Source organism: Anabrus simplex, chromosome 2, assembly GCF_040414725.1.
Source record: "Anabrus simplex isolate iqAnaSimp1 chromosome 2, ASM4041472v1, whole genome shotgun sequence".
NCBI classification, from domain to species: Eukaryota; Metazoa; Arthropoda; class Insecta; order Orthoptera; family Tettigoniidae; genus Anabrus; species Anabrus simplex.
This window is the reverse complement of record NC_090266.1, coordinates 877056888-877071546: the sequence shown is the minus strand read 5'-3', so window position 1 is coordinate 877071546 and position 14659 is coordinate 877056888. Positions and strand designations below refer to the sequence as shown.

Sequence of the window (14659 nt, the reverse complement as noted above, 5' to 3'; positions counted from 1 at the left end):
GCCTTGCCTAGTAATCTTATATGTAAATAATATTGTATAATCGAGGTGAAAATTATATGCGACGTACGTTTAAAAATATATAATGATGAACATCCAGATGGATGAGACTATGTTTATGATTTGGAGTGTATAACCAATTTCAGGTGATGATGTAAGTATTTCATGAATCAATCAATTCATTTAATCGATAATTTCATGAGGGAGGCGTTCTGTAACCATGAAATGAAATGTCGTATGGCTTTTAGTGCCGGGATATCCCAGAACGGGTTCGGCTCGAAAGGTGTAGGTCTTTCTATTTGACGCCTGTAGGTGACCTGCGCTTCCTGATAGGATGAAATGATGATGAAGACAACACACACACCCAGCCCCCGTGCTATTGGAATTAACCAATTAAGGTTAAAATCCCCGACCTGGCCTGGAATCGAACCCGGGACCCTCTGAACCGAAGGCCAGTACGCTGACCGTTCAGCCAACGAGTCGGACTTTCTGTAACCATACAACATGGTTACACACTTCATTCAGCATTTGTTATAATTATTATCATTAATTGACCCGATTCATTAGGTTTTATATTCTGATCTTCATCATTTAGATTGTCGTATTAATTCGGTATCGCGCATCTTATGTCATCTAATCATTCAATAGGCAATTCAGTTTGTAACTATTAAGAAAGTAAATAAGTGATATTCGTTGACTTAAAAAGTCATACTTTAACTTGTAACTGTAGGCAGATGAGCTGGCATGACTTTGTTCAACCAAGGCTATGTTTAACCGATGTTGAATTACGCAAGAAAGTTTCCGCTGACACAGTCAAGTTGTAGCCGTTCTTGCGCGTGGGGAAGCTACTAAACCACATGACAAATTTTGTATCGCGCGAGGCCACGTGGCTTCGAGCTTGTTTCCGTATTCGCTAGCTACCGTGTATCGGTGTGGAAGGGATGACGAGGTAGAAGGGAGATGTGTGGATATGACGAGTTCATTTAAGTCGAAGTATGGGTTGTAGAGTCATCTAATATGAGTGGTAATTTGTACTGATCTGTTGGAGGAGCAGCAGCATCTAATTGAGAGGCAGAACGTCTTAATGCAAGTTTATTTCAGTATGTTCACCAGAGGCTTGGTGCCGTTGTCTGTAGATGTATAGGTAGTATATATCGAACTTAACCGATGTATGCAGTTAACAGTCGTCAGTGTACTTCGAATCCTTTATTGAATTCTACTATGTAATTCGCGAACTTTGTTCGAGAATTCGATCATACGTAGATATATCTAACATGGCACAGAACTGCTGTTTTTATATTTAACAGTCTCTATATTAGCTATGAGGACGTCTGAAACTAGAGTAGATAGCATTCCTGAATATTACAGGTTCTTCAGTAAAGCCTTTCTATTTCTGACAATGAATATGAGTGGACGTGACCTCATGGAGGTCATTGTACTCGGACAGGGAAAGTAGGTCACTCCAGGTACGCAAGAGGATGAGACAATGAACTACGCTTCCAACTACAAACCGAACGGGGTTTCCAGGAGTTCGATGTTCAACAGCGGTGGCTCCAGACATAAGGTAATTGCAGCATCAGACATGTTATGCATAAGTAACATGAAGATGGAATTAATCAGCGGCGATATCAAATTTAATTCACGTAAAATGCCAATAGCTTCTTAAATTTGTATCATGTTCCCTTTTATTTAAGAATAAATCTCACAGGGTACTTTCTATGTTATTCAATTAAAGCAATGCAGGTTGACTGTGTGTAAAGTACAGTCATGAGTTCAATTTTCTTTTAATACTAGTAATTGATTCTATTTCCAAGTACAATCCTCAAATGTCGAAATGCGGCCACAATCTACATCTGTCCTGTTCCAGATTCCTGTATACTGCCAGGTGTGTGAGTTTATCACCCCACGCCTTGAGAGTAACAAATATAAGAGGTATGCTCTCCGAATTTTGTTGCTTATTGCAGCAACTGGCACTCAACTGATTTAAAGAGTATTGTGTGTATGAAATCCTACATTACTGGTAGGATCAGCTGCACCACGTTGCCAAGCGTGACACGCGCAAGAACGGCTACAACTTGACTGTGTCAGCGGAAACTTTCTTGCGTAATTCAACATCGGTTAAACGTAGCCTTAGTTGCACAATGTCATGCCAGCTCATCTGCCTTCAGTTACAAGTTAAAGTATGACTTTGTCTTCAAATTAAAAAAATCTCACTTATTCGCATTCATAATGCTTAAAAACAGAATTCCCAGTCTAGCCCAAGCAAGCAGTGGAAGCGGAAGTGTTGAGTGGCGAGTGCCGAGTAATGACTGGAGTAGAGCAATATGGGGCCGCGATTGGAAGATGGCAGTGGAGACTGAAAAAGAAAACAACTAAAGTAATGGAGTGTAATGAGGACCTAGGAAAGATGGGAGAGGTGGTTTTGATGGCAGCTGTGATAACTGTGCTACTGGTTATTGGGGGCGTGGAAGTGAACCCCGGCCCGAATACAAGTGGCAATATTAGTTGGGATGACATTGAAGTTTTTAAGGAGGCGGTGAAGGTGGTAGTGAAAATAGCCTGCCCATTCGAACAGATCAAGGAGATGATCCAGGACCATTCTAGGGAGTTTGACGATGTGAGGAGATGGATTCGAGAAAAAATGGGTGATTCAATGGGCAAGTCGGGAAGCAATGAGTAAGAAAGTGTGATACTGAGAGAGAAGGTAAAACATTTGGAAGAAGTGGCGAAACTGAAGAAAGAAGAAACAATCAACAGTCAGGAACGTACGCGGAAATGCATATTTATATATGGTGTGGAGGAAGGAGCGAAAGAAAACGAAGTGGACATAATATATAAGGTGGTGGATGTTATTCAGAACAAAATGATTAACTTCATTGAAGTGGACATCGACGATGCAGAGAGGGTAGGCAACGTGATAGGGCACAGGCCAATTAAAATGAAGCCGGTATCTACCTTGATGGCTGGCGTTGTTGTGAGAAACACGGGGAATTTACAAGGTGAGAAAATATGGGTTAAAAGAGACATGGGAATTGAAGGTAGTAAGTGCTTAAAATTTTAAGGAGTCATTTAATGAAAGCCAGGCACCATGAACTGAGGGCGTACATCAGGGGCCAACAGCTGGTGGTATCAAACGGCAGATGAGTGAGATCGTGATCGGTGACGAATTTCAACAAATAGATGAGAAACACAAACAGGAAGAAGCCATGATGACAAGGCAGGTCGCGGAGCGAGGGGAGGGACGCGACCAGGTAAGAGATGAGCAAATGCCTGGGGTCATTGTCCAGTGTAGTGCAGAAACAGAAACGAGTATTCAACAGGTGGTGGTGGAGGGTCAAACTCAAGAATCGGCAATTGCAGCCTACAGGGGACATGTGCATAGCAAAGGTGATTGTTCGCGGGATGAAATAAAAAAATTGAAGCCTTGAAAAAAGGGAGAAACCTGAGTTTAAGGGAACTGTGGGGAAGAAAACTAAAGCTGGTGAGGCCCCAAAATGTCCAAAAAAAGAGGGAATGGACGTAGAAGTAGAGGGGGCCATAATAACAAGGAATAAAACTAAGGGAAGAAATGGAGATGCAAGGGAGGGTAAATTATATCTAGATAGGAAGATAGGGTTTGTAAATATTGAAGGATTGATAAGTAAGTTAGGCAATGAAAAGTTTACAAAAGTAGCGGAAAGCTTTGACATTGTGGCACTCATAGAGACGTGGCTAGAAATAGGGAAGGAGATAACGTGGAGAGGGTTTGTGGTCAAGTACAAATCCAAGAGAAAAGAGCGCAACAAGGGGAGTACGTCGGGGGGATAGTGGTTTAAATAAAGGAAGAGATTAGTGAGCTAATAGATGACATCGAAAATGAGATGGAAGAGGTGGTCTCGGTCAGGTTCAATATGGAGAGGGAGAAAGGGAGAGAAGAGAAGGTATATTTGGCTTTTTATACTGCCAATTCAAGAGCTCCCCATACGCTAATGATTTTTTGAGGATTTATCATTGGAAACAAGTATTATAGGCGGGAAATTTGATGAAGATGAAATGTTGCTATTTGGTGACTGGAATGCTAGCATAGGTTAGCTGTGCCCAACATTCAGCAAAGGGAATGAGATTATAATGAGGGGAGAAAGACGTAGTGAAGATGAAGAGAGAAATAGTTATGGTTCATAACTCTTGGAATTATGTGCCGCAGGCAAATTTTGTATTCTGAATGGCTGGTGAGAAGAGGAAAGGGAAGGGAAGTTGACATATGTCACAGCACAGGGAAGAAGCATCATTGATTTAATAATTAGCTCGAAAAATATGTTAGGGAGAATTAGGAGGATTGAAATAGGAGACTGGGTCGAATCCCACCATGCACCAGCCTGGGTGATGATAGAAGTGAGGGAGAGGCTAAAGATGGAGAGAAAAAGAGGAGTGTTGAGAAGGGTAGACGTTACATTAAGTAAGTCAGAGAATATAAAATAGGAATTGGATGCCCTGAAAATGAACTGCAATTAATTAGGTATGGTTGGGAGGAAGCACTGAGGGAAGACAATATTGACAGAGCATTGGAATTATTTGAATACCCAATTAAAAGGGTAGCACAGATCGACAGATATATGAGAGGAAAGACGAGAGGGGAAGAAGGGTGGCACACCAAGGAGTGCAAGGAATTAAGGAAAATAGTCATGAAGTCACTAAAAGAATATAGGAAAAATGGAGGGAGAGCAGAAAGAGGAGTTTTCTGTAAGCTAAGAAAAGAATACAAATTTAAAATTGCTGAGAGGAAGAAATTTCGGACGACGGAACAGGGTCAACAAATACGGAAAGTAGGATGAATCAACCTGAGAGAGTATGGGACAGAATGAATATATTAATAAGGGGGTAAGAGGTTTGATAAACCGAGTGTTGATTACGACCAATGGGTGGACTACTTCCGAGAATTATTAGGAGGAAAAGATAAATGGAATTATATAAGGGGGAAAAGGACTTGTCTAGAGATATTGAGACACAGATATATGAGCTGATAAAGAAATCTCTAAAGAGGAATTACTAGCGGTGATAGGTATACTTAAAAAGGTAGGTCGGTGGTATCAACAACTTGTTTTGGAAATAAATAGGTAAACACAGACAGATGATAGAGGGCATAATAAAATTATTCAACAGGACCTTTAATGGCGGCAGATTTCCAAAAGAGTTGGAAATAGGGATTATATGCCCAGTATATAAGAGGAAAGGTGACAACCCCGAGTAATTATAGAAGTATAACCTTACTAGACTCCCTGAGTAAGATTTAGACAGGAGTACTAGCGAATAGACTGAGAGACTGGGAGGAAGAGAGATCGATACCTTCAATTTTTCAGGGTGGTTTTAGAAAGGACAGAAGGACGACAGATAATATAATGACAGTGAAGGTGATCCTGGAAAAACATCTGAATAGGGAAGGAGGTAAAGTATATCTAGCGGCCATAGATTTTGAAAAGCGTTCGATGCAGTGAGTATAAGAGCGTTAATAGAAAAATTAGGAAGGGTGGGGTGTCAGAATAGATTAGCCGAGCGATTGAGGCTATATACGAGAATGTCTATTGTTGTATTAAACTGGAGGGAAATTTAGTAAGTAGTCTGACAGATTGTAAGATAGTATTAAAACAGGGCTGCAAGTTATCGTCGATCTTATTTTTGCTATTCATAAACGACATACTGGAAGGTCACGGAGAAAATAACTGGGCGGCTCCGGTAGTAAACGATTTAGAGATCCCAGGATTGATTTTTTCTGATGATGTGTTTTTATTGAACTTAACAGGGGAGTCTGCAGAGAAGTTTGGATGCTGCTTCGGAATATGTTAAGAAGTGGTCTCTGAAAATTAACGGTAATAAATCGAAGGTGATGGTAGTGCGTAAGAATAGGGGGAGAAGGAAGGAAAGGAAATGGGTGGTCCAAGGAGAGAGAATCGGAGAAGTAGAAAAGTTGGAATATCTAGGAGTGCTCATAAATAGAAGAGGTGAATGGGAAGATCGAATTAAGAGAACAAAATGGAAGGGGGAAGCGGCTCTCTCAGTGGTCAAAACTCTACAGACAAATATTCCAGGGTATAAATTATAGAATTTTACGTTTGGCGTTTAAGACAATAGTGTTAAGCAGAACACTGTATGAGGCTGAATTATGGGGTCTAGATGTTAACATTATTTCTAAATTTAGTAAGACGGTAATGCGACTCCCGCTGTGTACAGCTAATGCCGGAGCGATAGTCATGTGCGGGAGTACATAGAAGTGGAATGTGTAAAGAGGGTAATTAATTATTGGATGCGTTTAAAGAGAGAGGAGGGGGTATAGTGCTGCAAGCGGCTTACCAGCAGCAACTGAAAAGTATGTTTACTGGGAGTTGACTGTCGAAGATTAAAATGTATGTGGAAAGGGTGGTATAGGTTACATATGGCATAATGTCTGGAGTAGTAGGGGTAGTAGAAGTCAGAGATCATTTATAAGAAATGTTAATGAGATATAAACGCAAGGACAGTTGGAGGAATGCAGAGAGAGAGCATCCCTTAATTTATCTGGCAAGGTAATTCAATTATCTAGGATAAGTATTAGTTACGTGGATAGAACGGTAAGAAGAGGTCTATTGTGGTCGTTTTAGGGTTTGTATAAAATGAGGGATGGATGAAAAATAAAAATAATTTATTGTGTACATTATGTGGAAAAGTGAACGATGACTTGCACTTGGTAGGGCAATGTAAAGAAACAGAAAATGTGAGAGGGAAGCTTCTGACTGTAAGTCATCAGGAGTTATTAAAGCAGTGTGATGAGAAAAAAACTTATTGGGTGGGCGATTAAAGAATAGAATAGGGGAGGGATTTTGAATCGGCTTTTATGTACTGTTAAAAATTACGTGTAAAAATTGTAAGGTGTGGTCGTGTAACGTCATCTGGGATGTATTATAAGGAAAATGAATGTGTGTGTAGATTTAAGTGCTGTTAAATATGGAGAGGCAATTGTACATTAATTTAAATTTTAAGTTGCCAGTAAGTTGAAACTCGAGAAGAATTAAGGCACGAACTCAGCAGACAGAAGAAATGATAAGGCTGATTCAGCAAGTCTTGGTAAAGTAGGATGGTTCACGAGCGAGTATGGAATGTATGTAATTTAAGTCTTGCTGAATCAATCAGGAAAGGAGAGGCAGATTGTTAGCCTCTCATTTCGGTTACCGTGTTGCCATTTTCTCTTTGCGAGCAACCTCGCGATCCTCTGGCTACCGCCGGGCTTATGGTTAACACCAGGCTTCATCTCGCAGTTAACACTGCTTGGAGTAACTACTACTCCTTTTCTTCTTGAGGTCTGTATTGTTCTGTTCTGTGGTGCCATGTTACCGTTTTTTCTCTTTTCTTTGTAGCTGTTGTTTGCTGTTAGTTTGCCTAGTTTTGCTTAGTTTTGTTTATTCACTTACTCATATGATAGGGTCTATCAAATGGAGGGAACTCTGTATATAGTTATCGAAATAAGGTATAAAAATGAAACAGAATTCCCTTATCGAATGATTTGATGACATGATTTACGTGATAACTAATTAATACTGCAATCTAAATGATGAAAATCAGAATATAAAATCTATTGAATCCGGTCAATTAATGACAATAATTATAATGAATGCTGAATGAAATCTGTAACACTGTTGTACGGTTACAATCATCATTGGTGTGATCACATAAACTGGATTGTAAATAGAGGGTAAACATCTCTGCGCATGGTTATGTGGGTATATAGGGTTTGTAGTAATGATGTAAATGAGAGGAATATAATTCACTGGTAAGACACCAACTAGAGTATGGTTCCGGTGTATGTGACCCTCACAAGGATTACTTGATTCGAGAACTGAAAATATTCCAAAGAAAAGCAGCAGTCACAATCAATCACTACTGATCTGCATTTAGGGCAGTCGCCCAGGTGGCATACTCCCTATCCGCTGTTTTCCTAGCCGTTTCTTAAATGATTGCAAATAAATTGGAAATTTTTTGAACATCTCCCATGATACTTTATTCCATTCCCCAACTCCCCTTCCTATAAACGAATATTTGCCCCAATTTGTCCTCTTGAATTTCAACTTTATCTTCATGTTGTGATCTTTCCTACTTTTAAAGACACCACTCAAACTTGTTCATCTACTGATGTCATTCCACGCCATCTCTCCTCTGACAGCTCGAAATATACCACTTAGTCGAGCTACTCAACTAAGTGGTATGTTCCGTACTGTCGTTAGAGAGACGTTGTGGAATGACATTAGTAGACGAATAAGTTTGAGTGATGTGTTTAAAAGTAGGAAAAGTATATAAAGTTAGAATTCAAGACGACAAATTGGGGCAAATATTTGTTTATAGGAAGAGGAGTTAGAGATGGAAATAATTTACTAAGGGAGATGTCCAATAATATTCCAAATGCTTTGCAATTATTTAAGAAAAGACTCGGTAAACAACGGACAGGGAATCTGCCACCTGGGTGACTACCCTAAATGCAGATCAGTGGTGATTGATTGATTTATTGATTGATGGACTGATTAATTAATTGATTTAGTAACTGATTGATTGATTGATTGATTGATTGATTGATTGATTGATTGATTGATTGATTGATTGATTGATTCATTCATTCATTCATTCATTCATTCATTCATTCATTCATTCATTGAGAAGAAAATAGACGGCCAGAAAATGTCACCAAGATATGCTCATTAAGACGATGGAAAACCCGGTGGAAATTTATACCATTATCGAATACCGAACATTTCGTACCAGGGTCTTTCCGTACCACCGGACATTACGTACCACTTGATCGGCTGACTGCTCGCCAAAGCGTCAGCTGATGACTTTTAAATATTCGAGATAGAACAATAGGTACAACTTGAAAGAATGGGAACTATTCCGGGAGCATTGCGGCTGTATTCAAGTCTTCAATATGTGCTTACAGAATATTAAGTTAGTCATGTATACAAGAAATTGTCCTATACAGCATAGGTGTACAGAGAATGCAATTACGGTTTACCGTTGCCGAAGTCGCGGAGACGGTCAGAAATATTGCTATAGTTTATAATATTTTCACGAGAAAACGTCTGATGACACTGATGTTAAATTTTGCATGGCAATAATATTGATGATTTAGAAGGTCCATATCGGTCAAGGTTTTGGATAGTTAACTTGTTGAGGAAAAATCAGAAAACATCTGGACTTGACTCAGAGAAACTTTAAAATAGATGCTTATGAAGAGCTGAACATGGACGAAATCATCATCTTAAGAATTGTAATTTATTAACTCCTCTATACCGAGTAATTTGCTCAAATTATCCTCGTAATAAATACGGAGACAATAACATCAAGTATGATAAGTTTTCTGATTCCCGCCACACTTAATCCATACTTTGGATTGGAAAATTGTTTATAAGTAGTTTATAATAGTTTGTAACCATTTTGGTGTGTTTTAAATCATCTGTGGTTAAGCTCTCGTCATTTCTTTCAAATTATTGTATGTTATTGATTCTGGCGTTAACGTTGTTTTTGGCGTTCTTCATCCAGGCGAAGAGGAAGTTCGTAGTAGGATGTTTCATTCCAACTTCAGCGAATATGAGAGAGCCGTCGGGCAGGATCTCAGGTTTCCATTTTCTTCATATCGTTTCATTATCCTGTTAAGCCATTCCTTATACTTGATGTATTTCCTCTTTCTCTTTGTTATTTCAATGCTCAATTCGAACTTCATAAAGGCGCAGTGGGTCTTCTCCCCCTCTCTATTCTAAGAGTCTTTTTACTATAGGGCTTGGCCTTCCTAAGAACGTATTAAAGCGGTTGTTCCAGCTCTCGACAAAATTTGTTGTCCTTTGACGCCTTTGGTGACAGTTTCATATTTCTACTGGGAAGTTCGGGTTCTCCATCCAATTTTTAACAAAGTAAAAAAAAAACTTGGCTGACTTTGGGAGGAATTGCAATCTTACGTTTTATATTAAACATCAAGTGTTACGGATTATCCTGGCGTAAATATTTTCGGATTAAGGAAAAATACTACGCAGGTAGTTAACGAATTAGGTGGTACGAATGTCCACAAAAATCAAGCGGTACGAAATGTCCGGACACTTCACTGTGAGTGCTGGGATTCGAATTGAATTCCCTGAATGATTCACCTTCCTAAGTTTCACTGCTGTGCTTTTCAAGGCACAAAAAGGGTAACGAAAGTCATTAGTGAATCAAAGGGTTCGTTTAAATCAGGTCCAGAAAAAGTTGGATGGAAAGTACCTGTAAGAAGGCGATGGTGATGGCAGCACTGGCTAACAAGAAGGCGCCCTCACTCAGCAGGAAGTGGAGTCGCGGTAAGCAGCCACTGGGGTATGGTTTGCAGATATTGTCTCCTGTCCTGAAAAGGAGATGAAATTATTACATTAAATTGAGGAATACATGTTGAGAAGTTATTCTCTACTAATTTCTTACTTATTTTCGAAGAACGTAATGCATTTTCGTGTTCGTTGTTCGAGAGACAACACAGTTATTTTAGGAGAAGTGGGTAGATGATGGTTGTGCTGGCTGCTGTTATTTTAAAACATTCATGTACCCATTCCCGTAAAGAGATGAAGATGTTATTTCAGGAAGCGTACCATAGTGGTGCCTGTGTAAATTTTATTCCAAGATATTGCACCCAAAATGACACAGGTTCCAATAGAATTATTCTGAAAGAAATAACTCGTTAGTACATTACTACGAATATACAAATATTACGTTAACGGTTATTGCGAACTAGAACAAGAACTAAATATCTTCGTTTGGTACCCTCAAACCGCGAACATAAGAATGTTTTAAAAGATATAATATTCAATATTGACTGACTTAAAAGATTACTGTTCAGTTAAAATTGGGGGACGGGCTGCTTGTAAACACATCACATATGACAGTGATTCGAGAATGACTACCAATTGTTCAAAAATGTGAAACTGATTAACGTGACTGGGTTAATAATTTGAGGAACTGGGCTCGTCAAAGCGCAAATAAAAGCTTAAAGGTAAAGACAGCGCAAAAAATGTATAATGGTAACCCTAAGCCTGTATCATACGATCCCCAGGAACTCGCACACCATGCCTGAAGAGATAGATGCACGGCTTATTTGGATAAAGTATTGGTTGCTTTAAAAAAATCAGTAACTTCAGGTTCCAAAATTAGGCTACCCTTTGAGAAAATGGCCCATTTTAAGAGGCAATTTTAAAATAGTCTTAAGTGCTATTTGTTTATCTACTGACTTCAACGTTGCAATAAATTATAGAAAACGATGATGCGAAATCAACTTGCCTTACATTATTCTTAACTCTGCATTCTAGCTTACATCTCCGTTTAACTGCATTTAAACGAGTTATTTTCGGGATGACTGAAACTTTTTCAGAAAATTTCATTTGCTACACAGTATATGGCAGAGATGGCAGGCTAACATTAGCCATTATTATTATAATTATTGATTAGCTTTCTTTGAGGTCGTGGTCCGGCTCCATGGATAAATGGCTAGCGTGCTGACCTTTGGGCACAGTGGTTCCGGGTTCGATTCCCGACATGCTCGAGAAGTTTAACCATAATTGGTTAATTCCACTAGCACCGGAGCTGGGTCTATGCGTCGTTTTCATCATAATTTCATCCTCATCACGACGTGCAGATCACCTACGGGCGTCTGGCGAGCCGAACATTTCCGCGGACACTCCCCGGCACTAAAAGCCATACGTCATTTCATTGAGTTCGTAGATAGCTCAGTCTATCACTCGTTCATAAGACATTCGTATGCAAAAACAGTCGCTATTTGGTGGATATTACACCCGGAGAAGCATAAAAGAAACTCCTATATTTAAAAATATTTCAGTCCTGCACGGCAAAACAAGTGAAAAGTGCGAAAGAATTTCCGCCTTTTGGGACGGAACTATTACTGCTCTGGCGATTTCTCGTCCGACCTCCACTTGCTAGACTTTCCGGAGTCTCATAGTGTTTGATATCAATTCATCATACGAACAGTTTCATCAGCTTCAGCTGACGGTCTATTTTCATAGAAATATGTATGGCCCAGGACGAGAAAATAACACAGAAGTACATGGGTGTGGTAAATGAAAAGTTGCATAGAATAAGTAGTCTGCAGGTCCAGAATATAGGAGGAGAACGGGTGGCACACAGGGATGCCGTAATAGAAACGTCAACGGAATGCCCGAGAACGACGATGTATAAACTTAAAACGAAAGCGTATCAAAAATGGCTACAAATAAGATCTGATTCAGATATGAAATTGTACGAAGAGAAAGAAAGCGGAACAAATTATTGGCGAGTCCATGAAGAAATTATAGTAAGATTTCCGTAATAACCCGGTAAAGCTCGGTGATTTGGGTGAATAAGGTATACTCATTGAAGATCTCAGGGAATCACTGAGTAGATGGAAGGAAAATTTTGAAATAACTACTGAACGTAAAAGGAGATACTTCTGTTGTTGAAGTCCCGAAAAATATAGTCGCACGGAGGAAAACAATTATTTTATTTATTTTAACGATCGAAAAGGTTCCCGGGAAGATAAGACCTGTCAAGGGGAACAGTACATAGCTAGACACAAATATGGCGGACTTGAATATAATTTACGATATTAAGGATATTGTTACATCATTTAAATCGGTATTCCGACCCCAACTTGGCAGGTTCGATCCTGACTCAGTCCGGTGGTATTTGAAGGTGCTCAAATACGTCAGCCTCGTGTCAGATTCACTGGCATGTAAATGAATTCCTGCGGGACTAAATACCGCCGCCTCTGCGTCTCCGAATTCCGTAAAGCTAGTTAGTGGGACGTAAAGTGAATAACATTATTGTTTTCATATAAATGGCATGCAGATTACACCAGAAAGTAGTGAAATTTACGACATCGTGCTGGGGGAAGTGGAAAAGGTGGTAATTGCTCTACACTGTCACGCAGCAGCAGTATCAGATGAAATTAGAGGTGAAATATATTGTAAAGCCAGGGATATTTTTACAATTTTGTTCTTTCGTCGCACCGACACGGATATGTTTTCATGACGACGATGGGATAGGAAAGGGTTAAGAGTGGGAAGGAAACGGCCGTGACCTTAACTAATGTACAGTCCCAACATTTGCCTGGTGCGAAAATGGGAAACCACGGAAAACCATCTTCAGAGCTGCCGACAGTGGGGTTCGATCCCACTATCTCCGGGATGCAAGCTCATAGCTAAAGCCACGGACTAAATGGCTTCATAAGGTAACAGGATTAGCATGGGATATCAGTAAATTTCTATTGGACGTAAGCAGTATTGAAGTTATTTATAAGCGATGAAACAGAAAGGATTGCAAGAACTATCGAGGTACGAGCATTTGATTGATCAATATAGTACCAGGCAAGGTGTTCACAGGCATTTTGGAAAGGAGGGTGCGATCATGGGTGGACAGTACGTTCGGTGAAGACCAGTGTGGTTTCAGGACCAGATTTTCAGTATGCGTCAAGCAACTGAAAAATGTTACGAGAGGAATAAACAGTAACGCTCAGGTTTCGTATATCTTGAGAAGGCAGAGTACCAAGTGAAAATATTATCCCTACTGGGGTATTACGCGATTAAGGGTTGGTTATTACAGGCAACCGAAGGCATTTATCTTGACAATCTGGCCGCTGTTTAATTGATGGAAGAATGAGTTCTTGGCTCAAAGAAGTTATAAGAGCTATTTTTGGTATTTGTTTTACGTCACACCGCCCTAGGTCTTACAGCAACGATGATAAAGGACGAGCCTAAGACTGGAAAGAAGGTGACCGTGGCCTTAATTACGGTACATACCCAGCACTTGCCTGGTGTAAAAATGGAAACTGCTGTAAACTATATTCAAGTCTGCCGACAGTGGGGTTCCAACCCACTATCTCCCGAATGCAAGCTCACAGCTGCGCGACCTTAACCGAAGGGCCAATGACGTCATTGTGATGTCAAACCTTACGTACGTGAGCAGGCTGAACCTCACGCAGGTAAGGTTATGACGTCACAATGACGTCTTAACCTAACCTGCAACCACGGACGCTAAACTAACCTCATTGGATTAGGTTATCGACCGAGGTTTTGGTTTTTGTGTTCGTGGAGAGGGTCCTCTCATCCCTCCCTGGGGGCTACATCACAGGCTGCTACGAAAATAGGGGAAGGGTGAGAGAGAGGTTGCTCTCTTTCTCTCCCAGAGGACCACCTCCCTGGTCCTCGACCGAAAATATTGTCGGCTTCGTAGCCAGGTATGGTCATCTTCCCTCGCGAGAAGACTGGCAGCCGATCCTTTTCTTTCGGGGGAACCCCTTAAGCTCGCTCCCCCCGCGTGACCATCGACTCAATCTACATGGCCTCCGACATGCTATTATTTCTAAGAAGAAAGAGATAGCAGGGAAGAGTGGGAAATGATACCAGGAGTATCTGCCTGTTTCCATGTCAGGCACGTTACCAGGCGAGGTTGTGTTGTTTAGATAGTGTTAAAGTATGGTATTGAAGGGTCAGGGAAAAACCACATAGGCAGAAAAGAGAAATAGCCTACATGTAAAACCTGACATCTTGTGATAGCACATGCAAGGATGTGGACTGGAAAAGTCCAGTGTCCCGGCCTAGTGTTAATTGGGAATAGGTATCATGCACAAATCATAGGCCTATTTCTCGCCATTCCATCTGCCAGG

General features: G+C 40.3%; 1 protein-coding gene across 1 annotated transcript in view; it reads right to left on the bottom strand.

The window, feature by feature from the left end:
• Positions 1 to 14659, bottom strand: part of LOC136864533 (23 kDa integral membrane protein) — a 154894-nt gene that overhangs the window by 18968 nt on the left and 121267 nt on the right. Inside the window, exon 5 of the mRNA XM_067141633.2 lies at positions 10243 to 10360. Within this exon, the coding sequence (XP_066997734.1) occupies positions 10243 to 10360 (118 nt within the window). The remainder of the gene's footprint in view (positions 1 to 10242; positions 10361 to 14659) is intronic.